We start from the raw sequence: 13731 nt of genomic DNA on the forward strand, positions 1-13731 counted from the left end.
AGTCATAAGTGATAGAGTTCTTGTAAGACGTCTATCTGGCTCCAAAGTCAGTGCTCTCTCCACAACACTGCCAACGTCAGAGTGGATATAAACAAATACATGCACATGCACAAACATACACAAATACTAATCAAGTATGTAGCTTTAATTATGGCAAGCAAGAGTACTACACACAGCAAACCACAAAGCAAAATCATACTACTCATGTACTTACTGATCTATGCTAAGGAAGATCAAATAAATAAACAAGTAGTTTAAGATAAATAAACAGTAAGGTTTGAGGGTTACAGGAAAATACTTTTTTCTCTTTTATGCTATTTCTTATCGAAGACAGAATTCATGTCTCACCTACAATTGGTTGCAATCTTGGGAGGTAAAACCTTTGCTAATACCTGGTAACGTGTATACCCATTCGAGGTAAAGCTCCATGTGTGACTTGGAATTTGGAGAGAAAGGAACTAGATTAAAATATCTTCTCACATATTTCAATATGGGAGTGGAGAGGGAGCACGTGTGAAATTCCCCTGCGGATACTAAGGATTCCAGAGAACATCCCCGAAAACCCATAACCGGCATATCTGCAAACCAGTGTTTCAGCTTACGCGGTCTTGCCCTCGCTGTCGTGTTTGGTGGCACTGGCCCCCTTCTTGCCGAGCAATGAGGCCACCTTCTCCGCATCTCCATTCTCCACGGCCTGCAGCAGCCTGTCATCATTCTTGTTCCACTCATTGGTCTATAGAGAAAGAGAAGAAACAGAGGTTGTGAACAATATTGACCACAGCTGCACTGACCAGCAGGGCTGCGGTCCTCGCAGCCCCCACCCTCCCATCACTCAAATCAAAACCTGCTCCCAAAGGAGCATGTTTTAAAATACCTTCCCCTTCACCATGGAGACACCCAAGAAGGCTGCTTTCCCAAAAGAAAACATAAATAGTGCAATGAAATCACGGTTAGTCACCAAAGTCTGAGATAAAAGTTACTTCTTTTAACTAACACTAGGAATATGAAGCAACTTAAAAAGACCTCAAGGCCGGTTTACACATTAGCTAATTTCTAGCTGAACTAGACAGCTGCTCCTCAGCACATTGGCCTTTGACCTCATCCACAGCTCACTCTGTTCACCGTGTTACAGAACCAAACCAGCAGCTCAAGGTTACCCGAGGTTTACAGACACACGATTCTTCATCAGCTTTTATTGCCTTCTTTCTGGTCTGTTTACTAGGCCCTGAATTTTCAGCTGGATACTGATTTTAAGTAGTTGTCCAGGCTACCGACTCAACAAAGTCTCACCAGAAACAAAACTTCTTCCTGAGCAAGCTATTAAACATCAAAGAGCTTTGAGCAAAGCCTCAATCACTGTCAATGCCAAACCCCAACTGAATAATTCTGCAAACCACAGTAACAGTAAGGCACTCATATGTGCAAAACTGGTTTCTACACTTAGGAGGGAAAGAGATGATTTCTATACAAGAGCAAATGGGCCCTCAATATAAGACTAAGAAAGACTTTAATAAAAGGCAGCAGTGAGCCATTGAAGGTTTGGGAGCAGAGGAGGGAGAGAATTATAGAACCAGTGACTGAGGAGTCATTGGGAGGTGTCGAAGCACATGGGATTAATGAGGGGGAGGAAGGAAAGATGCTGGGCACATCAAAGCCCCTGGGCACTTTGCGAGCCCAGGCTGATTTCCAGTCATCTCCTGCACCAGGACCCTGAGCTAAGCCCACTTTCTGACCCCTTCAGCTGTGGACACCACATCCTGAGAGAGACTCCTTTTCCCTTCCCAAAGCTTTCTATAGACTCTGCTTCCTTGCAGCCTCTGAAGAAATGAACCTCCAGGTATTTCGTATTAATGGCTTTACGATGGACCCCTACAAGGAAGCAGACAGAGGAGATAATGAAGATTTAAAAGCAAAGAAGAAGTTTTATAGGATGACAGTCTTCCATGGCCCCGGGAGTATGTTCCCAATCTCTGTACTGATGGAAATGAGGAAACTCAACAAGTCTTTCTTTGTCCATCAAATGTCTCAGTCACCCTCCCAACCCTAGCCCATATGTACAGCCTTAAACAAAGCCACAAGCCAGGGGGGGATAAAAGAGATGTGTCCAGAATTTGCATCTCTGAACATCTCAGGACTGAACCATTCCCAGTTTTTAGGACTCCGTCCTCCTCCACAGCCAACATTGAGTGCAAATGCACAGTAAGAACGAAGCAGGTTTGAACAAAAATCAGCAGCTTGTTCTCTGGGCTGCGTGAACTTGAAGTCCAGAAGTCCAGATTGACACATGTTGTGTGATCTGATGTCACCCATAAATCGTTCTGTGCCTCAGTTTCCCCAGGCTTTGGACTGTATGTCCACTGTGATTCCGCCAAAGCTCAAAATTCTTATTACATAAAATTCCCCAAATTCTGCTAGGGATGATTCTAGAACAGTACTGTCTACCATCATGGAAATGTCCTCTATCTGAGCTTTCAAATACTATAGCCACAAAGCCAGTGATTCTTAACCAGGATTTGTTTTGCCCCTGTGGGGTCATTTGGCAATCTCTGGAAACATTTTGGTTGTTATGTCTATAGAGTGCTACTGGCATTGAGTAGGTGGAGACCAGGTGTTCTGCTGAACATCCTACAATGCACAAATGCACAAGACAGTCCTCCTACTCCCACCAAGAATAATCTGGCCCAAAATGTCAATACTGCATGAGCCACTTGTGGCTACTGAGCACTGGAAATGTGGTTAGTGCTACTGAAGAAGTGAACTTTTAACTTTGAGACTTCACATGCCGTTAGCCAGGGGCTACCATGTAGACCAGTGCAGCTCTCCTTGATGATGATGACTCTCTTCATATGTTTAACAAAGTAAGAATGCGTCTGGACCAACATCAGCCACGCTCCTACTAGAGCAATTTACTCACAAAGAAGACATGAGATGTTGTCTTTAGTTACCAATCAAGCTTCCTGTTGAAGGGAAACACAAGAAATATGGCAATCCTCACAGCATCATTTGTTAGTGGAATAGAAAGCGTAACTTAACAACTGTACAAACAACTGCAGCAAATGATCAAGTCCCAAGAAACACAGTGCAGCTTATTTCCCCCAGAGGGCATTTTATAAGCAAAGAAAAAAGGGAGGGAAAGTTTACTGAAGAACATTTAGGACCAATGATCCCTACCTATAGAATCCCAAAAGAGAAAAGTATTGTTTTTCAAAATCCTTTTCTAACTTGAACTGAACAAATTAAAACTGGACTGGGAAGATCAAAAGGATATGAAATCTCAGAGGACAGGACTGAAAGTACTCAAGCAAAGGAACTGCTACATGAAAGGATTTTCCTTTTCAACATTGCTAAAGCACTCTACTCTTAAGTAGAGAAAAATCCGATTACAGGGGTTCCCTAAAATTAGTTCCACGTGGATCTTTAGGGAGTTCAATTTCTATACGACATGGCAGGAGAGATCCTCCCTATCCCGCTCTTTGGAAGACAAGGTGAATGCCACATTCCTAGAGGTCTGAAATGCCTCTCTTCTATTTAGAACCTCTCCTCAGTGCAAGCCAGAATTTACTTTTCTCTTGGAGCAGATGAAGAGAACACGGTTACACAAGCAAATCTTCAATAAATAATCCACAACATCATTCAAGAAGTGCTGTAGATGGGGTTCACAGTAAGCAGAGCTAGGTTGGGAAAAGAGGAGAGAAGGTAAGAGTTTTACTCTTGCTGGGCGTGGTAGCTCATAACTGTAATCGCAGCTACTGGGGAGGCCAAAGCAGAAGGATTGCTTGAGGAGTTCGAGACCACTCTGGGCAACACAGTGAAATGCCATCTCTAAAAATGAAAAATTTTAAAAAGAGTTTTGCTCTTAAAATTCTTACAAGCATGCTAAAAATAGAGGCCAGGTAGGGTCCCAATTAGACCTCTGATCCAGGAATCTGGATTCTGATCAGTAGCAGAGTTGTCTAGGCCTGGGCCAGGCCACTCATCATACTTGCAATTAGCTCTGACATGCACAACTGGCCATACCATGCTCCTTCCAGAAGCACAGTGCTCAAGATGACCTCACTTTTCCTTCCTAAACTTGCCCATGCAGAGATTTCCTACATCCTCTCATCCTCTCCTATAAAATTATTCTATCCAGTGCCATACTCTTTCTTTTTTTTTTTTTCTTTTGAGACGGAGTCTCACTTTGCTGCCCAGGCTGGAGTGCAGTGGTATGATCTCTACTCACTGCAACCTCCACTTCCCGAGTTCAAGCGACTCTCCTATTTCTCCTGGGTAGCTGGGATTACAGGCATCTGCCACCATGCCCGGCTAATTCTTTTTTTTTTTTTTTTTTTTGAGATGGAGTCTCACTCTGTCACCAGGCTGGAGTGCAGTGGTGCAATCTCAGCTCACTGCAACCTCCGCTTCCTGGATTCGAGTGATTCTCCTGCCTCAGCCTCCCGAATAGCTGGGACTACAGGCGCCCACCACCACGCCCTGCTAATTTTTGTATTTTTAATAGAGATGGGGTTTTATCATGTTGGCCAGGATGGTCTCAATCTCTTGACCTTGTGATGTGCCCACCTTGGCCTCCCAAAGTGCTGGGATTACAGGCGTGAGCCACAACACCTGGCCCAATTGTTGTATTTTTAGTAGGGACGGGGTTTCACCATGTTGGCCAGGCTGGTCTGGAACTCCTGACCTCAAGTGATCCTCCTGCCTTGGCCTCCCAAAGTGCTGGGATTACAGGCATGTGAGCCAACATGCCCGGCTCCAGTGCCATTTTCTATACCAAAATTCCCATAGCCAATCACAACATGAGACAAAATAGATGTTCAATAAGCACTTTGAGTAATTTTTTGGAATCCAGAAGCAAATCCTCTCCCCTACCCCCACCCCCAAGCATCAAAAGAAATCTCAAAAAGTCACTTTGGTCAATCTACTGTCCAAAGTAGAGCTGGTCAAATAAATAGGTGAAGTTTGAAATGTTATCATAACATCCCAAAGTAATTCATTCATGCTCTAGAATCAAGGAAGGCTTTTGGAGACCACCATCAAACTAACAGTATTATCTCTCACCACTTTCAATGAAAATCCTCTCCTCTAACTAGCATGCCCTCCATACGACAGGACTGACTCCACCTCCACACTGGGCTTCTGGTCCTCTTATAGTTTTCAGCTCTATGAAACCTATATAGTTTATTGGTTAACCTAACATGTTAAAAAAATAAAATCAAAACACAGAAAACATCAGATGCACCTTTAATAAAGTTAGATGCACTCTTTAATAAAGTTAAATGTCTTATGAAACTTTTATTTATTGCATGTATGTGTATGCTGACTGATGATGTAAAATACATTTCTTGGCTGGACACGGTGGCTCATGCCTGCGATCCCAGCTGCTTGGGAATCTGAGGCGGGATAACTGCTTGAACCCGGGAGGTGGAGGTTGCAGTGAACCAAGATTGCGCCACTGCACTCCAGCCTGGGTGACAAAGCGAGACCTTGTCTCAAAAAAAAAAAAAAAAAGAAAGAAAAGAAAAGATATATATATATATATATGTAAGAAATATACATATTTCTTACTGGAGGATCACAAGAGAAAACACTGGCAGCCACTGCTTCAGAATGCTCTGTCATCCCATCCACCTACGCAAAGGCGTATTTCTAAAGCCTAGCTCAAGCACTGCAGGCTCTCTCCACCCTTTCCTGGTGACCTCTCTCTGTTTCTCTACTCCATTGCGTCCCTGGGGGCCACCCACTGGCTCATCTCAACCAAAGCCCACAGTCTAGACTTGATGAAATATCGCATCCTGGTTTTTGTTCGAGAGCTTACAGTTTGTCTCCTGTCTTTTGCTCCCTGAAGGCCCTGAGAACAGGCTTCATTTCTTACCCCCATGGTGGCTGGTAAATGCTCAGTATTTGCTGCTGATTTTAGCAGGAGGTTGATTGACCTAAATCTCTCTTGACTTAGCAAATATTTGTTTTTTCATTTACAAAAGTTTCATTCTTTTGCAAACAACTATTAAATCGTATTTCAGTTTTTTTTATAGGCTAAATAAATCCAACTCCCTTAACTTTTTTAACAAAAGGCCAATTTTCCGAGATTTTAATCATGTGAACGCTTTCTTCAAATCTCTTCCCAACTAAGGAGCCCAGCCTTATAAATTCAACTGGGGTGAAGGCGGTGTCTCCCAGTCACAAGAATCAACTGGGTGCTTGTTAAATCTGCAGACTCCAAGGCCCCATCTGGCAGATTCTGACCCCAGGAGTCTGGGGTGGAGCCCTGGAATCACTTAGGTTCAATGAGTGCATCCTTTGATTTTTATCTAGCTTGAGGACAACTGGAACCTATGCTGAGGCTAACAAGAGAATTTACTTGAAAGAATTTTCTTCTTCCACAAGGCATTAAGGAAGCAGCTTGGGAAGAGAAGAACTCTTCGCTATTTTCTTGTAGAACTAGGTATTTTGTCGCCCACAAAAGCTGAGTAAATATTGGTCTTTCCCCAACCTGCGTATAAGACATGTATTCGAATGTCAATGAAAGCATTGCTCATAACAGGCAAGAATTACAAGTAACCCAAATTTCCAATAACAGATGATGGATAAATAAATAATCACATAATCAAGCTACAGAATACCACACAGCAATGAAAATGAACAAACTACAACTACATACAACAACACAGATGGGTATTAAAAGCAGTATTGGTGAAAGAAGCAAGACACACACAAGAAAACCCACAATAGTATGACTGCATGCACACGAAGATGGAAACAGGAAACATGGAACCATAGTGTTTAGGGATGTATACACAGATGATAAAATTATAGGCTGGGCGAGGTGGCTGACGCCTGTAATCCCAACACTTTGGGAGGCCGAGGTGAGCGGATCACTTGAGGTCAGGAGTTCGAGACCAGCCTGGCCAACATGGTGAAACCCCGTCTCTACTAAAAATACAAAAAAATTTGCCAGGCATGGTGGCAGACACCTATAATCCCAGCTTCTCGGGAGGCTGAGGCAGGAGAATAGCTTGAACCCAGGAGGCAGAGGTTGTAGTAAGCACTGCAGCCTGGGCAACAAGAGCGAGACTCCATTTCAAATTAAAAAAAAAAAAAAAAAAAATTATGGCCAGGTGTGGTGGCTCACACTTGTTAATCCCAGCACTTTGGGAGGCTGACGCAGGCAGATCACCTGAGGTCGGGAGTTCGAGACCAGCCTAACATGGAGAAACCCTGTCTCTACTAAAAATACAAAATTAGCCAGGCCTGGTGGCGTATGCCTGTAATCCCAGCTACTGGAGATGCTGAGGCAGGAGAATCACTGGAACCTGGGAGGCGAAGGTTGTGGTGAGCTGAGATCATGCCATTGCACTCCAACCTAGGCAACAAGAGCAAAACTCCACCTCAAAAAAAAAAAAAAATTATAAAGCAAAGTCAGGAGAAGGTCACTATAAAAGTAAGGGTCATGATTAGGGCTGAAGGTGTGGCATCCTATCAGGAAGGGACACCTGAGACCATTCTGGGACTTGCTCTGTTTTAGGGTCTGATTAGCAACTCCTCAGATGCTCACTTTAAAACTACTTGTTAGACTGTACATCATTTTGTGTACTTTCCTCCAAATGTAATTTATATCTTTTATTTCCTTCTCCTTCCCTCACCATCCCCCTTCAGGCATACAAAACACATACACACAGAATTTAGAAAGAAGTCCTGTGGTTCAGTTTTTGGTCAAGTCAACACCAGGTCAAATGCCTTCGAACAGTTCAGTCTCATTTGCTGTTTCCTCATCTCTTTAAAAAAAAAGGCAGAGTGGTGCCAAAATCTGGTTCTTAATCTTTTGGAGGCCTGTGGACCACCTGGAGAATCTGGTAAAGTTGCAGACTTTCCTCAGAATAATGCAGATCCACACAAACACTTGCATATGATTTCTGGCTTAAATATCTACCCCCACCCAGTCCACCCCTAATCCCAAGTTTAAAAGTCCTGGTGTAGAAAAGAAGAGACAGATTTCAGAGTTCGGTGCTATTGAGTTGAAATTCCAGTTCCATCACTTCTAGGTGGTCATCAGTGTCCCTGGGCCTCCCTGTCCTCATCTATAAATGGCAGGAAATCCTACCTACTTATAAATTATCCTGAGAATTAGACGCAACATACATAAACAGCCTGGCACATATTAGGTACCTAAAATGGTGATTCTTCTGGAATGTGATGAGCTGCACTGTTCTTTCTTGACTAATGCTCTGTGAATATTTTAATATTTACAATTCAGGACCAATAGTCCAATACCCTTTTAGAGGCTGATAACACCTTAAAGCAAATTTTCTACTAGGCTCCTTCAAAATTATATTTTAAAGGGCTCTAGAGAAACATTCACAGACATGAAATTAACGATCTTATTGAATATGGCTCGCTTTTCCAAGAGACTGTTTAAAACAGACGCGATTTCAACAGAGCACATTAGGCCATATTTGCAAGTTCAGGAAGCCATATGTTATGCTCCAGAGACATGTGTAATGTGTCAGCTATGAGGGGCGGCATGTGGGAAAGAGCCCTTACCCTCAATGTGGGCTCCAAACATTCCTGCTAATATATCATAAATGATATTGGCTGGCCGGTAAGTGTCCTATTCATCAAATCATTTCCAAATGACACTGACTTGCTTAAAGGTTTTCTCTTGAAGCTTGGCCTTTTTGAAGCCTTGCCTGCCTCCATCTAGAACAGCAAACATCATGTCAACCGGGTGATGAACGCTGGGGATTTGGCAACCAGCAGTGTCTGCCCTTGGCCAGACATGGCATCACCTTCTTTTATTTTGGTTTAGTCATTGGGACCTGAAAAACCAGTGGAACTCAGTGGTCACAGACATTTGGCTAGTCAAGAGATTTTGAGTTTTCAAATATATCAACTCAATCAAAATAATCCAGTGGCATGGAAGAAGCCAGGAAGAGAGTTTCTTTGACTTTCTTGAGAAAAGATGCAAAAACCCTAACCATCACCAATTAGAATGCTCTTGTTCTGTGGCTCTGCTTGGGCAGCCATCTGGAGGAATCTATTTGAGATTATCTTGAGAAAAGCTGCATTTCTTGCTCCAGTTTTCGGTAAGCAGACTGTTTTGCCAATATAATCGGCAAGGCTAAGACGAAAGACAAAGTAAACTGTTTTCACTGGGAAGGTTTCAGATTCATATTGTCCAGGAAAAAAAATTGCACACACCTCATCGTTTTAAGAAAGAGTACAAGAAACAGGCAAGCTTCAGTCTCAAATAATATTTTCCCCAGTTGACTATATCCACCAGTACTTATAGCTATGTATCTACTAGGTGCAGGGTAATAGAGAAGATTCTATAGCTGTTACACACATAAGTGAGATCTAATCCCTATCATTCATTCATTTATTCAACAAATAAGTGTGTTTTACATGCAGTATAGCCTTTCCCAAATTTTCTTTTCTTTTTTTTTTTTTAATTTTTATTTTTTTAATTTGTAGAGACGGAGTCTGCCTAGGTTGCCGAGGCTGGTCTTGAACTTCTGAGCTCAAGGGATCCTCCCACCTCAGCCTTCCAAAGTGCTGGATTATAGGCATGAGGCTCCTAAATTTTCTATATAGTTGTGGAGATAAAATACAGTAATACCAGAAGTATGCCAACAATGCAAAATAGGATATTAGAAGTGGCAACGTGAGCAAAATGGTGAATTGACACACTAGAAGGGAAAGATAACTTACAGCTGGGCAAGCAGGGGGTTTCCTGAGTGGATTGTGAACCAGTCCTTGCAGGGAGTAATATTTAAATTAAAGGAGAGAAGAAAAGACACACGGATCAAAACATACAAGATGTATTTAGTAGAGAGCGTAAATAACAAGTTGATACAAGCAAAACCTTACAACCAAAAAATTACCAATACAACATGGCAAACACCTAATCAGCAGTTTCATAAAAGAGCGTTCCAGATAATGTTCGTTACTTCAGACCAATACCTGATAAGTTTATCTAAAATGTCTTTTCCCTTTCCTTACATTTTTGCTTAAGATTATTCACAAATGCAGGTTACACTGTCCCTGCTGTTCACCCTGAAATCCATCACCCTCCCTAAATGAAGTGCGTCAGTGCTTCCTGAGGTCTTTTCCACGTAAATGCTGAGTGCTGTGGCATGGACATAATACATAAACACCTCCATCCAGAAACAGGCTGATCCCTCTGCCCTACCCACCTTAGCAAGCTCCTCCTCCTCATTGCTTTCCTTTTCCCCAGCCCTTCGTGGCCACCAGGACCAGGTTAGTTCTCCTTGCTGGGGTTCCCCATGCTCTCTTCCATAGGCCTTGGCATGGTTGTAATTAAATAGTATTTCCAAAGTATCTGTAAAGGTCTGTTGACCATCCACTGGACTAGATTTCCAGGGCATGGGCAATGGCCAGCATCTGTCTTGTTCACCACTCAGCCCTAAGCCCCTTGCCCACTGCCCACTGGATGGTAGGGGCTCAATTCAGAGCTGTGCATGGAAAGGCTTTGTTTTTCTTATTTCTACCTTGGGAGCTACTATTAATTAACCTCGTTAAGAATTTTAAATTATTAAATAATTTTAAAGACCCACCATGTCATAAGAAGCCAAAGCACAGTCTCATGGGGGCAGAGACAGGTCTAAAATAGGTGAGGCCAATTTTTTCCTTCATGGAGAAAAATTATTCCATCCAATTCTATTGGTTTCAACTACTCATTTACTTATATTCATTATTTAGAGAGTGAGAGAGTATGTGTACTATGTACTTCTTATGTACTATGTGAAGTGCTTGGCATAAAAAGATTGATTGGAATATTGTTCCTCAAGGAGCCTTCAGACTTCTGAGAACAGAAACATACCCCATAGCTACTTATGTCATTGTTTATCAGTGCCAGAGTAATGCTGTGGACTCAGTCCTATGAATGCCCAAAGATGATACCATTACTACTAAAATTAAAATGTACAGTGCGAGGAGCTGTACTATATTACAATTTAACCTTTACAATAACCCTATGAGGTAGGTGCTATTATTAGCCCTTTACAGATAAGGAAAATAAGGCACAAGGAAGTTAAAAAACATATGCAGTCACTCCATTTACAACACAGTTGGTTCTCTCCAGAGGAGAAAGCCAAAGCAATTCAATGGAAGATAAAGGAGGGAACTGTATTAGCTGGTTTTCATGCTGCTGATAAAGACATACCTGAGACTGGGAAGAAAAAGAGGTTTAATTGGATTTACCATTCCACATGGCTGGGGAGGCCTCCGAATCATGGGAGGAGGCAAAAGGCACTTCTTACATGGCGGTGGGAAGAGAAAAATGAGGAAGAAGCAAAAGCAGAAACCCCTGAGAAACCCATTAGATCTCGTGACACTTACTATCATGAGAATAGCACAGGAAAGACTGTGCACATGATTCAATTACCTCTCCCTGGGTCCCTCCAACAACACGTGAGAATTCTAGGATTTACAATTCAAGCTGAGATTTGGGTGGGGACACAGCCAAACCATATCAGGAAATTTTTAGGATGTTTAAACTTTTTAGGAGGGTTTAAATGTGTTTATAGACTGGGGCAAGCAAAGGAGTCAGTGGAGACAGAGACAGCATGAAAGGTATAAGGATTGAGAGGCTGAGGCAGGCAGATCACTTGAGGTCAGGAGTTCAAGACCAGCCTGGCCAACATGGTGAAACTCCATCTCTACTAAAAATACAAAAATTAGCTGGGTGTGGTGGTATGCACGTGTAATCCCAGCTACTCGGGAGGCTGAGGCAGGAGAATCGCTTGAACCCAGGAGGCAGGGGTTGCAGTGAGCCGAGATCACACCATTGCACTCCAGCCTAGGCTACAGAGCGAGACTCCATCTCTGTAAAAAGAAAAAAAGAAAAAAAAGGGGGGGAGTAGTATAGGTGGGGGAGATGTGATGAAAGGGGCTGGGAGGTGGCAGAATTGAGGATTCAACCCAGGCAGAAGGCTGATTTTTGTGAATTGGGGTCTTGTTCTGTTTCTGCAATAGTAAAGAGGAAGAGGAGGGTGAGCAGAGATGCAGTGGCAGGGAAGAAGTCACTGTTTGTGTTTTATGGCTTTTATCCTTTCTTGGGGAAATGGGAGACAGAGTAAGCAGGGTCAGTGGTGGGCAAAGAAGCCCCACACGTGGTAATGCTTCAATAGCTCCCAGGGGGAAGTGAGTAAGGAAACCTGCCTAAAACAAATAAAAGGGTTTTTGAACAGCTCCAAAGGTCCAGTTGGGAGCAGCAACTGTAACTCCATAGAGAAACCATTTGGTAAGGTCACATGATTTTTCACTGGGGGCATCCGGTAGGATGGGGGAAAGGGGCAGTTGGCTTGATCCATCATGGGAGACTGAAAAGACAGGGAGTGAAGCAGAGATTCCAGGGTGAAAGGGTGAGAAGGGGCAGTCAGAGAGTACCTGCAATGACTATGGGACTGGGGACAGGTAAGGACAAGATCCAGGGACTGATCCTATAGATCAGAGGCAGGGTGTTGGACGGGTCGTTGATGTGAATGTTAGAGTTCTCAGAATGATGGCAGAAAGGAAAGACCCTGGTGAAATATTAGGGAGCCACTTAGATGTCCCTATAATATGGTGAAAAACATGAGATGAGGGTGGCCCAGCATAACCAAGAGCAGCAAATGTCAAATGAAAAAGGAGCAATGAGATTGTACAGCAAATGAGTCAAGTCTTATGACAAAGTGGCTTCTTATGATTTGCTGAATTTTGAGAGTATGTGCTAGTCCCTTCCAGGTGCCATAAATAATTTATTTCATTTAAATCACCATAACCACCTGTACTGTTGAACAGTATCCCCAGAAAATGCACATTTTTCCAGAACTACAGAATGTAACCTTATTGGATAATAGGGTCTTTGCAAACATCATCAAGTTAAGATGAGGTCATATTGGTTTAAGTTGGATCCAACATCCAATGACTGGTGTCCTTGTAAGGAGAGAGAGACTCAAAGGCATAGAGGAGACACAGGATGAAGGCTATGTGATAATGGAGGCAGAGACTGGAGTTATGCTGCCATTAACCTAGGAACATCAAAGATTGCCAGCAACCACCAGGAGCTAAAGAAGCAAGGAAGGATTCTTCCCTAGAACTTTGAGAGGGAGCATGGCCTTGCTGACGCCTTGATTTTCGAGAATCATTTCTGTTGAGAGAATACATTTCTGTTGTTTTAAGCCACTCAGTTTGTAGTCATTTCTTACAGCGGTCACAGGAAACTGATAGACCATCCTGAGGCAGATATTGTTATCCTCATGTTACTGATGAGAAAACGGAAGCACAGATATATAAGCATCTTGCCTAAAGTTAAAGTCAGAGAGTGGAAGACCTGGAATTCAAACCCTCACTCCAATGCTCTCATCACTGCCCTTTCCTGCCTCCCACATATGCCCATCACATGGAGGAAGACTTCCAAAAAACCAAGCCAACTGGAAGAGAACGGCAGATCACAGCAAAGTGGTCACTGGGGCCGACAGAGAGACCTCAGTCTGCTGGTATCAAGATGGGGAACTCTGAGGTCTGAATAAGTGCCTTTTAACCACAGGAACCACACCTAAAGAAAACTCAGTATTAAATATAAAATTTGCAGTTACGCAAAAGCATTTAAAACAAGATTATTTGCTTTATAAACATGTTCATAAAGCTTCTGTGAATAGCAAGCTTTTGTGAAAAAAATATATATATAGGATTTGACTTACTCAAACATTCATTCATTGCTTAAAGGGCATGTAA

The 13731-nt window shown here is 42.7% G+C and overlaps 1 protein-coding gene across 2 annotated transcripts in view; it reads right to left on the reverse strand.

Annotated features, from left to right (window-relative positions):
• RAI14 (retinoic acid induced 14) overlaps window positions 1–13731 on the reverse strand; it is a 174706-nt gene that overhangs the window by 73408 nt on the left and 87567 nt on the right. For both annotated transcript variants that reach the window (XM_007961324.3, XM_007961325.3), the window contains exon 3: window positions 603–733. In XM_007961324.3, coding sequence (XP_007959515.1) covers window positions 603–733 — 131 coding nt within the window. The remainder of the gene's footprint in view (window positions 1–602; window positions 734–13731) is intronic.

This window comes from Chlorocebus sabaeus, chromosome 4 (genome assembly GCF_047675955.1).
Source record: "Chlorocebus sabaeus isolate Y175 chromosome 4, mChlSab1.0.hap1, whole genome shotgun sequence".
NCBI classification, from domain to species: domain Eukaryota; kingdom Metazoa; phylum Chordata; class Mammalia; order Primates; family Cercopithecidae; genus Chlorocebus; species Chlorocebus sabaeus.